The sequence below is a fragment of the Uloborus diversus genome, chromosome 6 (genome assembly GCF_026930045.1).
Source record: "Uloborus diversus isolate 005 chromosome 6, Udiv.v.3.1, whole genome shotgun sequence".
Classification (NCBI taxonomy): Eukaryota; Metazoa; Arthropoda; class Arachnida; order Araneae; family Uloboridae; genus Uloborus; species Uloborus diversus.
This window is the reverse complement of record NC_072736.1, coordinates 2,694,182-2,712,802: the sequence shown is the minus strand read 5'-3', so window position 1 is coordinate 2,712,802 and position 18,621 is coordinate 2,694,182. Positions and strand designations below refer to the sequence as shown.

Here is an 18,621-nt window from a genome sequence, read left to right as displayed (position 1 = left end):
TTAAACCTTTGAAATCCAAATTAAAAAAAAAAAACTTTTTTACATAATTAATCACAGAAATCTTTTTAATAAACTCATAAGCAAATGAATGCACAGATTTTTAGAGATGGTTATAGTGATCGTTTAGCATAAAACTTTTTTAAAATTAGTGCAAAAATAAAAAAAGCCTTAGCGATTTTAAAAAATTGAAATTTTCTTCAAATTTTTGAATTTTTGAAAAAAGTAGGCAATATTTTTAAATTTTGAAAATAAATTATTGATTAAGAAATAAGTATGCATGTTATGGTTTCAAAGAAATATAAAATTTACTTAAATTTTAAAAAAAAGTTTGAAAGGTACTGTGACTCCTTAAACATAACTAATAATAAGTAAGTATTAATTAATTTATCTTCCAGAGTCTTGTGGAAAGAACCAAGTGTACAAATCATGCGGCAGTGCTTGTCCGCCGACTTGCGAGAACAAGGGAAAGTCGGTTCGCTGCACCAGACAATGCGTGGCCGGGTGCTTCTGTAAGAATGGTCTCGTGAAGGACAGCAATGGGAAATGTGTGAAAACTCTACGATTGTAAGAAAGGTAAATGGAATTCTAAGACGCTTGCCCCACAATGATGTAAACCAGGGATTTACGATGGATTTTATTAATTCATTGAAAATCTTGTTTAGTTCAAAAATATGACATTTTATTAATCGTTATAATTGCAGTGAACTATTCATACAATTTGTTTTATTCATTTATTTATTTTTTGCTTCACGTCATCTAGTGCCAATTTGATTTGCTGTCGAATGTCGTTTTTTTTCGCACTTGTATTGTGCGGCTCTGTTACATTGAAGCTTGCTCTTGACAGTGTTTACTTCGTTTTGGGGTAGTTTGGAAGGGCTGACTTGAGTTAGGTTACGTTTGTAGTTGTTTTAACCCCTTCAGACCTGGTGTCCGGTATACCGGACATACACTTTAAACAGCTGCTAATCATTTAATAATTGATTTAATTAGTTGATTTTTTTTTGTAGTTTTGACTCTTTACGTTCTACTTATTATAATCTGTGAAATAATTTTTCGTTTTGGGATTGACAACACTGACATATAAGGATTGAAAGACAGAGAGTGGCTCATTTTTCCAACCATGGATTTTCATCTGAAAAACGAGGTTTTTTTCCTGATTTTTTTAAAAATATATAATTAATCGTTTCAAACGCTTATATTATGTTTTATAATTGTTTGTAGAACATTTTATTAATGAAGTTTGTTCGGTATTTTATCGTTTTTGTACATGAAATATTGATTTCAAAAATACAAGTCCGGAATATTGGACGTGCCATAACTCTTTTAATTTTTCTCCTACAAACTCAAAGTTTTGTCTATAAGATACCCTTTACCATAGTACACTGTGTACCAAATATCAACATTTTTGGTCCAATATTTCATAATTCCGACTGAAGGGGTTAAGAAAGTATTCCAACTTGAATCTGCGCCAATAACACGTCCCTATTTTACTGAACTTCTCAAGTAACTGTTTCTCCCCTTGACAAGTGAACATTGTCAAGCTCAAGCTTCAACTTATTAGAGTCACACAAAACGGAATTTCTCAAATACTACACGTGTAATAAAACACTAAAATTGCGTTTGAATTTCTGCTTCAATAACATTATGTTTTTTCACTTATTCATTTTTTACAAAAAGTGATTTTTGTCACTTATTTTTTACTGTTTTTATTGACAGCCGGAAAGAAGCCTCCTGGTCATCACCCACCAACGCACCGCCCCCCACATTGCGACAGGCTCAAGTGTGGAAAGGGCTGTCACATCGACTACAGCACCAAACCATGCCCCATTTGCAAGTGTAAAGGTGGTACAGGTAGGTACCGATACAGAATCGAAATTGACATTTTTTCGGTCGGGCGGAAAAAACCCCCCGCCAAAAAATAATTTATTTATGATTTTCTGCCGAAGTAAGATTGTTTAGCTTTGTATGCTGCCCCATTTTAGAGTTTCAAAAGTCCCGATGCTAAAAAAGGGGTGTTGAACCAGGGGTCGATCCAGCGCCAAATTGGGGCCGCTTTGCGGCCTCTTCACAAAATTCCGCATGGCAAAACGGCCCCATTCACAAAATTCTGCGTCGCAGAAGCGGCCCCATTCACAAAATTCCCCATCGCAAAAGCGGCCCCATTCACAAAATTCCGCGTCGTAAAAGCAGCCCCTTCACAAAAATTTATAAAAAGGCAGCCTTTTCACAATATTTTTTAACCGCAAATGTGTACCTTCCACCTTCCCCCATCTTATCTTTTTGCTTGCTGCGTGAGATGTTTTTGCTTGAGAGCGTCAGAGGGGGGACGGGAGAGGGACACTTGTGATTGGTAGCTTGTTTTCAGGAAAATCTTAAATTTTACTTTGATTACGCAATATATATTTAGTATTAATTTGTGCTGAGTTTCAAAATCCAATTCTAAAATAACTTTAATAAAATTATTTTACATGCTGTTTTTATATTTTTATTTGTTTTGAAGATCTTGATTTCCTTACATCGGCCATGGTAAACGAATTTTTCGCATTTTTGATGTTTACTGTACCTTGTTAAGAGGCAAACAAATAAAATTTCTTAAATATTTATTAACATCATTAAATTGCAAAGTTTTAAACGAAATACCTACTCTGTAAGAACGTCAAAAGTCAAAAAAATAAACGACTGAATGCTGGTGCAGTATTATTTTGGGTTTTTATTACTTTTAAGTTTTTTAAACACATACATGGAATCTTTAATGAGTATTTCACTTCTGTGTTAAGAAATATGTGATATCTTTGAGTCTGTTCATATTGTATTTATTAGGAGTTATCATTACGTTCAGCAGCATGTGCAATTTTCATTGCTCTAAAAGTATTTGAGAGGAGCAAACAGGAAATCTGTTGTGAGACTTTCACCTTATGAAAGTGTGCCTTGCACATGTATATTTGTAAAAAGCAATAAATGTAATGTATGTGTCAAATTACGAATAAAATGTTAGGGGTCTTACTTCCCCCCTCCCCCAGCGCATTTCCTCTTGACATCTTTCAGGTATTCTTCAAGAACTTGCAATCACCCCTGAAACCTGTCTAAGGCTTTTCTATAACCATACGACAGCTAAAAATGCTTTAATATAATCTTTTCCAAAAAAAAAAAAAAAAATCACGAGAAGGTCTTTTTTTACAAAAATAAAGAAAATTCACAAAAATATTTTGCTTTTTCACAAAATGGGGACCCAAAAAATAAAACCTGGATCGACCCCTGTGAAAATATAACGTGTGTCTTCCTGGTATCGTAGCTCCTTAAGAGATGACTTGATTCTGAAAAATCTTCTTTTGCTTGAAAGGTGACTTGTTCAAGAGTAGTAGTTGTTATGATTAATTTTCAGTTAAATAAAAAAAATAATTTGAATTTTGACCTCTTGAATTCAAATTATGTTTTTCGCAATCACGAGTGTGTGTGTGTATGTAGGCGTGTGTGTTTATGTGTGGCGGGTATGTTTATGTGTGTAGGCATGTGTGTTTGTGTCTGTGTGCAGGCATGAGTGTGTGGGTAGTTGTGTGCGTATGTGTTTGTGTCTGTGTGCAGGTATGAGTGTGTGGGTAGTTGTGTGTATGAGTGTTTGTGTGTGGGGGAGGGAGAATGTGTATGTGTGTGTAGGCATATGTGTTTGTGTCTGTGTGCAGGCATGAGTGTGTGGGTAGTTGTGTGTGTATGTGTTTGTGTATTTGTGTATGTGTGTGTTGGTGTATGTGTATTTGTGTATGTGTGTGTAGGTGTATGCGTTTGTGTGTGTGTGTACGTGCGTGTATGTATGCGTGTAAGTGTAGGATATTGATTCAAACTGGAGACGGTTTTCGCTATAGGAGCAGCATCGTGAGGAGCCGGTCGACGGTGATGCTGCAGAGGGTGCTGGCGGGAAAAAAATGATAGCACATTAAAACAGTCAAATGAAAGCAATAAGCAATCGTGATTGCTCAATAATGATTAATTTAATATTAGCTCTTGTGACATTCACGCAATGCATCTAAAGGGTTCTGTATCTGAAGGTTCAATAACGAATTCCACAATTGATTCACATAGACAACATATTTGAGTTTTTATACGACTTTGAGTGTATCAAGATTTTAAGGATAGTTGATTAAAATTTCAGACGCTTTGCATGCATTTCTGACGGAGTAATTGCTTTTTAATCAAGGATGACTTGTGAGGAACAAGGCATTAATTTCGTTTGCACTGTAGGGTGATTCGTCCAAGGAGTTTTGGATATCTGCAAGTCATTTTGTTTAAGGGATAACTGAAGTCTGTGAGTAATTTTATCAGTGCCAGGAAAATGTAACTTAGCTATTATTGCAAGGCAAACGCTTTACAATGGGCCGTCGATGTAAATTACTTATAGTTACTTTTTTTTCCTTTTTTTCCTCCACTATGTATAATAAAAAAATTCTTGAACCTGTAAAGTATTATGGCGCAAACCGCATATTCATCCGACAATTTGTTGTTTTTTTAATTAAATTCAAAATGTGTCAGGGGCTCTTCAAACACTCTATATATTGTTAAGAGGTCGTGATACAACTTCAAACTTTCTTGAAATTACGACATTCTTGAGAAAACACAAGAGATTTATTTACAGCTATGTACAGGAAAGATCGTTAACAACTGCTAAATTAATCATCAGCAATTAAGCAAATATCACTCAACACCGTTAACTCAACGGTTACACACGTATTTACATCCAAATACGCAAAAAATACAGCTCAAAGGCTTAGCAAAACAGAGCTAATACATGCTCTCCAGCGAACCGCTGACACGATTCACAAGCAAAAACTCACTCGAGACTAACTTTTTATCATGCGGCAGGGCAGTTTATAGACATCGAAAGAGAGCTTCTCAGATATTCCAGAAAATCCTACTGGGCAATTCCACAGAAAAGGGGAAAAGGTGGCAGAATTTTAAAATAATCTTTTTCTCACAAATTTTGGTACCAATGGAAAGGTAATTATCTGAAGTGTATGGAAATAACAAAAATATGCAACAAAAGTAAAATTAATTAGAGTTCTGAGGCTTCAAATCAGGTTGTTATGATCATGTTCTTACGAGTAACTTTTTTATACGACTTAAGAATGGCTGTTTGATACTTACATTGTCTCATTTTTCAAATATTCTCTCTAAAATATGCTTCTCAGAACTCTCTAGAAGAGTTATATACAAAACAAATTGCACTTTAACTGCAAAACTTAATTTTTAGGGATTTTTTCATATAAGGCATTTTTGTAATTCTACGTCCGACACCAAATTGGCTGAAAGTTTATATTATGTAAAACTGAGTGGAGATTTTTACAAAATATTTTGTCTGCAAATAAAGATTTTATGTGCAATTAAAAATAACCATTTAAATTAAATTTCAAAAAACTAGTTATGCTTAAATAAATGGTCAGAAAAATTTCTACGTCCGACACCAATATTTTCCTAACTGAAACTAGGTTATTAAGTATACGAAAATTCCTGGTTAAATTAAATAATTCACACATACTATTCATGCCTAATTATGTATTTATATTTATATTTTACAAAACATAAATTTAAAGAACATATACACAATATTTTGACTGGGGAAAATATCTGAAGATAAGAAATGAGTCTCATATGTTTATCAATAGCGATTAAAGTAGTTATGTATAAAATTATGAATATTTAAGAAGCATTATGGTTCTCAGTTCAAAAATAACACTCCTCCCTTCCCCAGTTTTCACTTAAAAACTCTCAGGTATTTTTGGTGAACTCACAACAACCCCTGTTTGTGTCTAGAAATGCTCAGTTTCGTTTTCAACAATTTGTAACCAACATCCAAATTTCTTATTATTTGTTAATAAGTTGGATTTTTCTTCATTAAAATTCTACAAATCAATCTTTATTTCTTTTCACCCTAGAGATTGAGTTTTTTGTTGTTCACATAGAGATTGTAAAAAAAAAAAAAAAAAAAAAACTTGACAAAATGCATCTAATCTCTCTTGTTCTCGTTATAGTATTTTCCTTATTTTATGAGTGAAGACTTAAAATACAAATTTCCTGGAATGGTATACAGATATTGATACCTTAGAGGTGTCCATCTCCCCAAAAGCAATGAGATCCCCCCTGCCCCCCCCCCCCCCCAAATCCCTGAAGAACACTCAGAAGAATAATATTTTGTCAGAAAAACAAAGAAATGTCTTGAAAAACATTCCTTGTAAACAAGTTCTATGACATAACTTGGGCCATGACACCCCCCCCTCCCTACATTCTTTTTGCATAAAATTTTTAGTTTCAAATTATTTCAATTTTCACAAAATTATTTGATTTTTCACAAAAAATGGAGCCCTGGGGAAAATTCTGCACAGACTCCTTTTATGCATATTTTCCCCTTTTTTATGCTTTAAAATACCATAATATATAATTCCATAAACAAATTAAGAGTTAAACAGCTTTTTAAGATGTTTTTTTCATGTCGGATGTTGTCTGCTTTGCACATTCTACGTCCGACACCAACTATTCTACATCCGACACCAAGGGAAAAAAAAAATTGTGCTATTTATCCGTGAATTAATTTGGTGAAAAAGAAAAAATTATTCATATTTCAGCTTTACTTTTCAACATTCAAGTAGTCAAAAAATCTGAAAACAGTTCATTGAGCTGAAACTTAGGTTTTTTCAACGCACGTCAATTTTCAGTTCCCCTTTCATCTAAGTCCGACACCATGAGGTTTTTTATTTTTAATATTTATAGTTTGAATTTTTTTTCAGAAATTCTATAAGTTTTTATATTGTTCCTACATACATAAGTATTGAGAAAAAAAATTGGCTCAGTTCATCCGTTTTTACTCTGAAAAATATGAACCTTTATTGGTAAATTTCGTGCAAATTCTACGCCCGACACCGTGGAATTGCCCTACTCCGTTCTACAACTTTCTTATTTCTTTCCATTCACAAATTTTATTATTCAGAAATTAGGGGACCGTATACTACAGCCGAAAGTACGGGGGCTGTATATTCATTACAAGAAACTATTTACAGGTTACGTTACTACAATAATTTTAGATGAAAGATAATTTAATAAACGCCAAATTTAGCTAGATTACGACAAATTAATCACAAAAATAATTACTGTTTACAGAATTTGTAACAATATATTAATTTTATATTGAAAACAAACAGCAATCCATGCTTACTTTAATAAATCCTATTTTATCAAACAACTGATTTTAAATGTTTTAGAATGTTTGCTTATAATTATTGCTCTTTCTATTTCCAAAACATGTGCTGGGTTGATGATCCTGTCTAAAATACTCATTTCTTCTAGCTTATGAAATGATTTTTAAAAATGAGTTACTATCAAAGATCAGTGTTTCAGTAGTAATATGAAACTCAAAAATGCTTCATTATTTATAGCTTAACGTTCTTACGTAAGAGAAACTTAGAGGTTTGTTCCCCAATGCCTTAATACTTAAGTCATTCATAAGGTATGTCAAAGGATCGAAATGCTAAACTCCTAAAAGTAGTAACGATTATGCAAAATTTTAACAATTATGATACAGGACTTGAAATTATTATCGAATACCCAGTCTCCGTACACCTCACAGTTTTCCGCATATTGTTATACTTTTCAGTGATTTCTGCAAAACGTGTGTTCGTAGGTTCCTGTGGAAAAGACGAAATGTACCAGCAGTGTGGCTCAGCTTGCCCACCCACATGCAAGAGCCAAGGAAAACCTGCGAGGTGCACCAAGCAGTGCGTGGCTGGATGTTTCTGCAAGGGGAAGATGGTCCGAAACGAGCAGGGAAGGTGCGTCAATCCGAGAGACTGCAAAAAAGGTGAGAAGACCGCTAGACGAAGATATTATCAGATGTTTTATGCTGCTAAAGACCTAATCTTAGCTATAAATTACTTTATTAATGTCGAAACCTGTGCCAGCTGCTGCAGGATAAACACTGATGTCGGTGAAAGAATACATTTTGCGCACTTAGCTCGATAGTTACGGATTCGAGTGAGCTCTTTGTTCGCCAAGTATGTTGCTGAAATGGAGCTTGAGTTCGATTCTGTTTTTATTGGGAAATCATGTGTCGTATTCTATTTTTCTAACAGCTGAGGCCAGTGCATCCTATACAAAATCAAGTAAGATATTTTCCCTTTCATTTGATGTAGCTTCAGTCCGCGCTCTTTTTCTTTTCGCGTATCAGCTGTCCTTAGAAATTTTAACGCTCAGACCGATTCTCAGATAATACATACCGCAGTATAGTGTTTTCATTGAAAACGTAGAATCCGACGCATCCCAAAAGAGCGCTGACGCAGGTTTTCGTAGCTTAATAAGCAAACAATTTATGTTATCAATTTTAATGGACCTCTGTTGATATTTTGGCTCTGTTTACGAAGTCAATTGAACAGGCGGGTTGTCCTAGAACCCCTATAACTGGAGAGGCCGACGCATCCGCCATTTTGGAGCAAGCGTACAACAGGGAAAGCTACCTTTATTGGCAATCATTCGCCAAACAGGGAACGAAAGAGTCGGAGAGCGAAGGTGAACATTGGCGGAATTTTGGGAACGGTTGGCGTCGTTTCCAGGCTGCCAGTCACTTCGCGGGCCATTATTTATCCATTTCTTTTTTCTTTCTGCATCTGCTGGAAATCTGAAGAGCTGAAATACTTTTTTGGAGCTGTTAACAGCCGAACAACCACCCATTTGACTTAATTTGACACATGCTAAAGAAATGTAAACATCAGCAGCAACGCTTTGCTTCCGGTGCGATTTCAATCGGTGCCCTGTGTGTTACTTCCTTCTCTTAAGTGCTGCAAATCTTTCCTGTGCTGACCGACGAGAGGCCATGTAAGTCTAGTAAAAAACTAGGGGCCCGGGTAGACAACTTTTGTTAACTTTAATTTGTCTCTTTCATTGCAACCCAATAAGGAGGACAGGACAATAAATGTGAGTTGTCTTTTTTGACAACGTCATATAACATGACATAAGTCACTTTTCCTGTTTTAGGTAACAACTGTCCTGCTATTGATTGTGCTGAAGGCTGCTGGCTGGATGAAAGTGCGAAACCTTGTCCTCGCTGCGTATGCGACGACGATGGAGAAGGTAAGACTTGATTTTTTTCAAATACAACAAGTAGTCCTTTTACTACTACTGATATTGAGGGTTGGAAAGATAGTCAAGGTAATGTACTTTACTGCAGAAAAACTTATTTTTAAGAAAAGAGGTTTCCAACCTTTTTTTTTTCAGTAGGCAACCTGCCGAAATTTGCTATTTTTCGTGGAATCCCTATCTAGGGCTAGTTCAAAAAGTAGTAACGGTTTTTTAATATTTTGCATTAGAACATTTTCAAATAGAGGGAATAGCATAGTAAATTTTGTCTCAATGTATTCCAAAATATTCATTTGAAAAACTAAACCAAACAGAGGATTATTTTTCTTACAAAGAGAGAGAAAGAGAAAAAAGCACGATTCTTAAAAACTTTAAAATAAAATTACTTATTTTGATGAAGTTCAGGTTTCTGATGTTCGAGATCTAGAGTATAATTAAAAACTAAGTAGTCACTGATGGAATGATTCTTTGAGCACTCGATCGACAAAATGCGGCAATGTGACGTGTCGATCAACTCAGGTAAAACCAATGTTGGTTTTCGATGAGCCTCATAATCTAGTACACTCGCTGACAAAAGTGATACTGTAAAGAAATCTTGAAACTTTTGGTACAAAGCTCACATGAGCAGAAGCATCACTGTTGTAATTCTTCTATTCAAAACATTATAATATTTTATTTCCTTTTTTTGAACACACTAATAAACAATTTCCAATGTTTATTTATATTTTCTGTCATAGAATTGTAGTTATGGAATTTATATTTGTGTCCGGGCGTATAACACTATTACTGGAGCAAAGAGTTAAAATAATAAGAAACATTTAAAGATGTACCATTTTCATAACAAAAATCCTACCTTGTGTACATCCCTTTATTCTATTCTATTCTGTGTTCATTATTTAACCCCTACTATACCATTCTTCTGATGTAAAAATTATGTTGAACAATTGGACTAACGCATATATTTTTTAAAAACTTTTAATTAAATTCACGAAGAATTTTTAAATAGGATTTCCTCTCCATAAAAGAATTTTTGATATTTAAAAACTGATAAATGCGTTTCAGTTTAATTTTGACAGGGACAAAGTAATTCCTTGACAAAAGGTTCAAACTTTGCAATCAGAATCGTTCTTCTCTTTGATTTTATGCATTTGTCATTTGCAGGTGGACAAAACCCCCCTACAGGTCAACCTCCGGTGCAATGTTCACCACCCAAGTGCTCTAAGGGTTGCAAGATCGACTATTCCACAAAGCCATGTCCAAGTTGCAAATATCACAATTCACCAGGTATGTTTTTTTTTTTCTGAAAATTTACTACAGTTTACCGTAAAAGTTTATCTCATCAAAAAAACCCTGTTGTAAAAATTTCCCCGCCAAGAAAACCTTTAACTTTTCCGCACAAAAAAGAAGGCCTTCATTCTAAATCCAAAAACCCTCAGCCTTAAAAAGTTATTTCTAGTTTGCCCGCCAAGTATCTACCAAACTATCATCCTCCCTCTTCTCCTCTTTCATCACACCTACTCTTCCATTAGAACCTCCTTCTGCCTTCGACTCCTCTAAAATATGGATAGATCCTCTAAATTGTTTATCCTGTTTGGTGCGAAGCTTTTCAAAGTGAAGTGGTTGCTTGTGTGCAAAAAGCTTCCCGCCAAACAGGATAAACAATTTAAAGGATCTATCCATATTTCTGAGGAGTTGAAGGTGGGTGGAGGTTCTAATGGAAGAAGATGTGATGAAAGAGGAGAACAGGGAGGATGATAGTTTGGCAGATACTTGGCGGACAAACTAGATATCATAACTTTTTAAGGCTGAGGGTTTTTGGATTTAGGATGAAGGAATTCTTCTTTGTGCGGCAAAGTTAAAGGTTTTCGTGGCGGGGAAATTTTTACAACAGGGTTGTTTTTGATGAGATATCACATCTTTTTCGCATTGATATTATTAATGTGTCTGTATTTTTAGAATTGAGAGCTTCAAGTCAGAAAATGTTCAATTGAAACAACGCTGTTTTGTGTTTTTAAGGAACAATAATGGCAAGCCTAATTTTACGTCAAGTTATTTTCTGACCATTTGAATTCTATGTTCGTTTTCGAGAATTGGGCCGTTTAAATTTTATTGCAATCCTCTCTGTTGCAAAGAAAACTTCTTGGATAATAAAATCTATATTTAAAATTATATTGCTTTCGAGTATTTTACAACTTCGCAAGAAATTCTATTAGTTTCTTTATTTGACGGATTGTTCAACATTTTCATGAAGGTTTTTTTTAAATGTTTTACAACTTGCGGGCTATCTTAATCTAACTTTTCCCTTTTTATTTAATGACTTTTTTTTCTTAAACCTTATATTATTTTACGTTTTATGGGATAATTTTAATTGTTTGGAGATTTATCTTTCTTTTGATAGAAGTCTTTGTTAAAGAGACGAAAAAAAAAAAACCTAAGCCATTAAATATTTTAAATTTGAATGTGTCAGAAGATCTATACAACTGTACTCCACGTCAAATGGCGGATATCCCAAATTTGTCACAGCGACTGCGCAAGATGCACGCAGACTTAGTTCATTAAAAGTCCTGATTGAATTAATTGCAGAAATTTTGTCTGTTAACAAATTACTGCAAAACACGGATATCGACACACGTATTTCATATTTTCAATTCATAATGTGTTATGTTTGTGAAAAATGCATTAATTTAGAAAATAAGCAAACCAATGAAAAAAGGGCTATTTTTCGCTTTCAATTATAAAGTTAGATGTATCATTTTCATACGCGTCTAGTTTCATATAATATGTCACGCAAAATATTCTAATAGTTTAACCCCAGTTTCGCGCCGAGATTCAAAATTTTTCCCCTCCTTAAATATATCAAAACTGAAAAACAGGGGGAAGGAAATTTCGTATCGGCAAAACTTAAAGGGGCAGCATTCTAATCCCATTCATTAATTTGTTTCTCTGCTTAAATATAAACAAACAACATGGAATCTTAAAACAGAAAGCCCAATGAGTTTTGCGCGCATGCGCAGTCGCTGTGGCAAATTTGTGATATCCGCGATCTAACGTCTAGTTGCAACTTTTGGATCTGTTTTAGTCTTGATTGAATTTCATTTCCTAAGACAACTTTTGAATAACTATTAGATCTGTTCTAACCTTGCAATTGCAGTCAGAGATTAACAAACCCTATGAGCTGAGAGTAAGTAAATAAAAATTTAGGTGAAATTAGTGATTTTCAAACTTTCATTGCTCCGGCCCATGATGTCCCTGAGGGTTGAATTTTCGTATGTGTACTCAATGGCCCCAGAAGAATATGTATACCAAAAATCATTACCATAGCCCCCCGGGGGGGCTGTGACAGGAGCCCCGGGAAGGTACAATATGGGGGTAAAAACGAGGGGAAGGGGGAGGGGGGGGGGGTGTCAAATGGCACGAAAGATACATCAGTAGGGCACAAGGAATGTGTGTGCGAAATTTCAGCTTGATTTCTTTTTTCGTCTAGGCTGTAGCCCTGTCAAAGAAAGCGAAAACTTTTTTGAATAGCGATTTTCTAACTTAAATTCCTCCTCCCCCTGATGGTCCAGGGGATCGTGTTTTGGTTTACGTCGTCAGGGGTCACTAGAGATGGAGTATACCAAAACTCAACTCCGGGGGTTTTCATGTAGCTGAGATACAGAGGGGTGACAAACCCACAGAAAACCCCAACTTGTTCTGTCGTGCAAATTGTAACTTAGCCGCGTTTATTTTCTTTCGTCTTTCTTGGCGGCGGATTTGCTTTCGTTGGCTGCTGACGTTTGGTTTTCTTGGCGGCCGGGACGCTCCCGCGTCCCATGATGTGAATCTAGGATCCACCGTGGGTGTAATGGGGATGGATCAGAACAAATCTTCCCTTTCGGCGTAATACTGCTGAAGAAATGCGCAATCAGTTTGTATCTACAGGACTAGTTTTATTAATCATGTACTTTTCTCCGCACACACCCCACCACTTAGCTGTAAGCCTTAGGTTCCACCGTCCGGGAGGTCCGCGTAGCGGGCCCCCGCACGGCTGGAGGCGACGGTCGATAGTTGTCTGGTTGCTACGGACGGTCTTGGTGCTTATTGCGCCGGGGAAGGTCCCCGTGCTGGGCGTCAGTCCAGCTGGGAGTTTACCCCCAATGCGTGAATCTTGCTCGCCATGAGATACGGGATACCTCCCCATACCTCTTTGTATTAATCATGTATTGAGTCTCTTCATGTTGAAGAAACTGCGATCTCTTTAAAGATAAGCTTTTGAAGTCCTCCGGATTGCCTGCAGATTTAACAGCGAACGTCTGGAAAGTTTAATAAAGATTAATAAGGAATACCGTTTTAACGATTCATTTCTCATTTTAACTTTCAATTTTACGATTTAATTAGTGAATAGCTAATTCAAATTTACATTTCGAAACACATTTTTAAGTGATTTGATAAAATATTTCCAATTATACGCTGTATTTCAAACAATCATTACAAATGTTCCTCCAGACTGTTAACAAAAGGGAAAAAACAAACTAGAAACAAAATTTATTTGTAGAGTCAGTCAATAAAAGGGAAATATTTTGAGATGGGATAATGTATATGCATATCGAAAATCGTGGAAAAGGGCGAACTTTTTCTCCCATTGCAAAACAAAAATTTGGAAAGAACGAACAATATAGCACCTACGTGAACCATTGCAACAGATATGACATCATGGACAAGAAAGCTGAAGGTAAGGTTCCAGATAAAGTGCATTTTGTGCAAGTCTTGATTTGCTTATCACGTGTATTTCCCTCCCCATTTCCTACAAATTCCATTTTTTTGGTTCTTCACACCAAATGACATCAATGTTGAGCCACAATTTACTGTTTCAAGGTAAAGATGTAAAAGACTACATGTAAACAAAATGAAATGCGGCATTTGTAGTAACCATTTGTCGAAAGTGGCCATAGTGACAAACTTTCTGACAACCTGTTTATTTAATTTCGGTCTATCTTCTCAGTGAACAGTGTATAGATGTCTTTTACTTTCCGTTGACCTGCCTTTCTTCGTGCCCTGGCCTTCAACGAGCCATTTCCAGACGCGCATTCCATTTTCAAAGAATTCTGGTTTTCCTGCCCTCCTTTAAAAGTTTGGCAGATATTTCCTTAGCAGCCTGTACACTAGGGTGGAACGAAAATGACCTTAATTTTTTTGAGCAATCACGATTGCTTATTGCTTTCATTTGACTGTTTTTGTCCTACACACACGCGCATACATACACAACTACACACACACACACACACACAAACACATACACACATACACCTATACACACATACACCTACACACATACACCTACACACACAAACACATACACACACAAACACATACACACACAAACACACACGCATACATACACACAACTACCCACACATTCCTGCCTGCACACAGACACAAACACATATGCCTACACACACATACACATACCCCCCACACACATACACATACCCCCCCCCCACACTTATGCCAGCACACAGACACAAACACACATACCCCGTACACACAAACACCCCCCCCCACACACACAAACACACATGCCTACATACACATACTCGTGATTGCGAAAAACATAATTTGAATTCAAGATGTCAAAATTCAAATTAATTTTTTTTTTCAATTTTTTTGGTTTGCCGTAGGGGGAAAAGTTGTCATTTAAGTTTAAAAATAAGCAGAAGAAATTTCATTGCTTTACTACAACATCTTTAGGTGCCGCAACGAGCTTAAAGTTTGATAATAACCGAAATTTCCATTTAACAATGAAATTCCTTTTTATGCTTTCCTACTGTATATAACGGCACAAAATATGACAGTAAATACATTTTTAAGCATTATACTAGGAAAACAAATACTAATTACAAAATACATTTTTTTTAAAAATCATAATCTTTACTAATAATAAAGCTGAAAGTCTGTCTGGAGATCTAGATCTCTGTCTGGATCTCTGTGACGCGCATAGCGCCTAGACTTTTCGACCGATTTTCATGAAATTTGGCACAAAGTTAGTTTGTAGCATGGGGGATGTACACCTCGAAGCGATTTTTCGAAAATTAGATTTTGTTCTTTTTCTATTCCAATTTTAATCACATTTACCCGAGCAAAATTATAAGATGGGCGAGTAAATTGCCAAGTTGTCATAACGTGGAACCGTAACATGGGCAAGCCGATTGGCGAGAAATTCTTCTTACATTATTTGTAAATATACAAGCAAACCAAATGACCTTTTATTTTTTCTACAACGGGCAAAGCCGTGCGGGTATCACTAGTATACTATAAAAGACATTAACAATTCCATTTTTACCATTTAAAGTGTTCTTAATGATTGTAAATAAATGGTTAAACCTGTATGATGCTTGTGTCTACTTCTTTGACACATTAAAGTGTTTTTTTTTTGTACCAAATAACTCTTTCTTCCAAATAACTCTTGAGTCAATTTTTCGTCTCCTGCGACTGAACCATACTTTTTAAGAGCCGCTTAGGGGTTACAAGTTTCACTTTGAGGGATTCACTAGAGAAATGTTTTACCAAGGGGGGCTCGGTTATTTCATTTTCACCCCACGAGATCAAATCGTTGTAATCTTTGGCAGCAAAAATTATTTGTTGAACTTTAAACTTCTTAACCCCGCCTCTACTTTGTGTTCTTGCATTCAACACACGTCGTAATCAAAGTTCTCCTACATTTCTACGCTCTTTGCATAACATAGCCAAATGGAGATTATTCTGTTGCATCAAAATACCCATTTCTTTATATAACCCGGTCTATAATGTTCTTAAAATTATGAGAGAGATATCGTGAATGTAAGATAAGTTTAAATAAATGTTTAGAGCCGTAAGTACGAGAAGGTTTTAACTTGATCTTAAACCACACAGGAGCATACGCTTTGCCCACTTGATCCGTACAAGAAATGGATCCTTTCTTGAAAATGTATGAATGAATAATGATTACTATTAATATATTTCAGTGTTATTATTTGTTTCAAACCATTTTAGCGAAATGCCACGCCCATATAAAGAAAACTATACTTTACTACACTTTAACAATGTACTGAGTCAGAGTCTTGAGATTTTCAGTCGGATTTTTAGTTGCCACGTACAATGGAAACATACGGTTTGCAAATGTATGTCATCTGGAGTGGGGAAGTTTTCCCAGGTTCCTTGAAGGTAAATCTAGTGAGCAAGTCCCACTTGATATAGTGACACACATATCCAATACATATTTGTGATCGGTACTTATGTCCTGTATGTTCTCAAAAAGAACGTTATTTTCAATAGGTAAGGAAGTAACCACAGGAAGATTATAGAACAGGTTTCCAGCTGTTGACCTATTTTTCTTTAAATTCGTTTAATTCTTTTGTTTTACCATCTAAGAATCCGTTAGGTTTCTATTCTGTTGTCTCAAAGATGCTCTTGACCAAATGTAATCTATTCTGGAAACTAAAAAGTCATATATTTCACTTACAGAAAGATCTTTTCCAGCCGCACTTTTTAGGCCGTGTCTAATAAAACAGCAACATTTCATTACATCTTCGTAAGTAGGTAGTAAAACTTCATTGAAATCGCTAAAGATTCCAAAAATGGGACATTCTGACGTTTATCTCGTCTGCACTTGTTTAGACTGAGCCATTGCAACTCACGACAATGAAGTATCTTACCAACTAACGAAATTTTACGTTACTCACTAACTCAACTCGACAAAGAAATTGACACCTGATCTGAGCTTGGCCCCACTTACACAAATCACTGCTGACCAACCCCGCCCCATTTACACATCTGCTGCTGCAATGACTCAAGCTCCCAGATGCCAGTGCATTCGGCAAAAAGTACGTTTTTGCGAAACCTACTTCGCTCTTGCGGCACCTCAAGACATAATCCGAACAACAGAAAAAAAAGTTATTTTGCGACCTGTTGAGCATAAACATTGCTTTTCGACAGCATTTGAAGCATAAAGATAGATTTGAAATTAAAAAAAAAAAATTTTAATGTCGCAAAAATTGCAATTTTGCTAAACTTTATGCTCTTTGCGGCACCTCAAGACGTGCTTCAATATTTTTCATATTTTTTTTACATCTTGTTTGCATGAAAAGGCCCGCACTACGGCAAATTGAAAATCAAAAACTTTTTTTTTTCGTTCCACCCTACTGTACACCCATATTCATTTCTCCAATACTTTCTTTAGGTTCCTGTGGAAAGGATGAAGTGTTCCAGCAATGCGGCTCAGCTTGCCCACCCACATGCAAGAACCAAGGAAAACCCGCGAGGTGCACCATGCAGTGCGTGGCTGGATGTTTCTGCAAGGGGAAGATGGTCCGAAACGAGCAGGGAAGGTGCGTCAATCCGAGAGACTGCAAAAAAGGTGAGAAGACCGCTAGACGAAGATAGTATCAGATGTTTTATTCTTCTAAAGACCTAATCTTAGCTATCACATACTTTAATGTTGTTACCTGTGCCAGCTGCTGCAGGATAAACACTGGTGTTGGTGAAAGAATACATTTCGCACACTTAGCTCGACAGTTACGGGTTCGAGTGAGCAGAACATCGCGCTTTGTTCGCCGAGTATGTTGCTGAAATGGAGCTTGAATTCGATTCTGTTTTTATTGGGAAATCATGTGCTTTATTGTATTGTTCTAACAGCGGAGGCCAGTGCATCCCGTACAAAATCAAGTAAGATATTTTCCCTTTCATTTGATGTAGCTTCTGTCAGCGCTTTTCTTATTTCACCTATCAGCTGTCTTAAGAATTTTTGTTTTTAATTTCCAATGCGTAACAAAGACGGCTGCCACAGTTTTCGTAGTTTAATAAGTAAGCAATTTATGTTATCAATGTTAATGGACCTTTCATGAAATTTTGGATTTGTTTACAAAGGCAAATGAGTAGACAATCCCGACAATTTCGCTACAATCCATTCTTCTCTACATAGCAGCAGAGCGGGTAGAGCTAGCGTTTGGGGCCTCCGGTGGCTAGGTTCTGTTTGTTAGGCCGGAGGTCTTCTGTTCGATTCCAATCGATGCCCTGGGTGTTATTTTCTCCGATGTTGTACATCTTTTATGTCTTTCTCCGGAGACAAAGGTGCTTTCTCGCGGTCGACGTATGTGAAGCTGATTAGTTTCTGTACAAATACAAGTAAAATAAAATTTGCCCGCCTTTCGTCTGTGTACACATGCTCATTAAGTCATTCGACAGACTTTTACCATTGTCATCCTAGCATCTACTTTTGAGCGGCTTTTACTTTACATGCTTATTTCTTATCAATAACTTGTTAATTGAAATCTGCGACAGTTGATTGAGGCTGGTTCAGTGACTACAGGAGATTACAGGGTTAAAAATTTTCCGGAAAATTTACGGTAATTGTTACTGGCATCCATGTTACTAGTAACTATTACCGTAAAAATCAAATGTTACTGTAAAATTTTACGGTTTCCGCGGTAGGCCACAGCAACCAATTAGATCTGGGATCGCTTATTTCTCCGGTATAAATTACCGTAAAAATCAGCG

General features: G+C 36.1%; 1 protein-coding gene across 1 annotated transcript in view; it reads left to right on the top strand.

The window, feature by feature from the left end:
* The first annotated feature begins 436 nt into the window (after positions 1-436).
* The window catches only part of LOC129224208 (zonadhesin-like), a 133,589-nt gene continuing 115,404 nt past the window's right edge, over positions 437-18,621 (top strand). The window contains exons 1-6 of the mRNA XM_054858626.1: positions 437-573; positions 1,717-1,851; positions 7,664-7,840; positions 9,010-9,105; positions 10,273-10,395; positions 17,306-17,481. Of these exons, the coding sequence (XP_054714601.1) occupies positions 544-573; positions 1,717-1,851; positions 7,664-7,840; positions 9,010-9,105; positions 10,273-10,395; positions 17,306-17,481 (737 nt within the window). The 5' untranslated portion in view covers positions 437-543. The remainder of the gene's footprint in view (positions 574-1,716; positions 1,852-7,663; positions 7,841-9,009; positions 9,106-10,272; positions 10,396-17,305; positions 17,482-18,621) is intronic.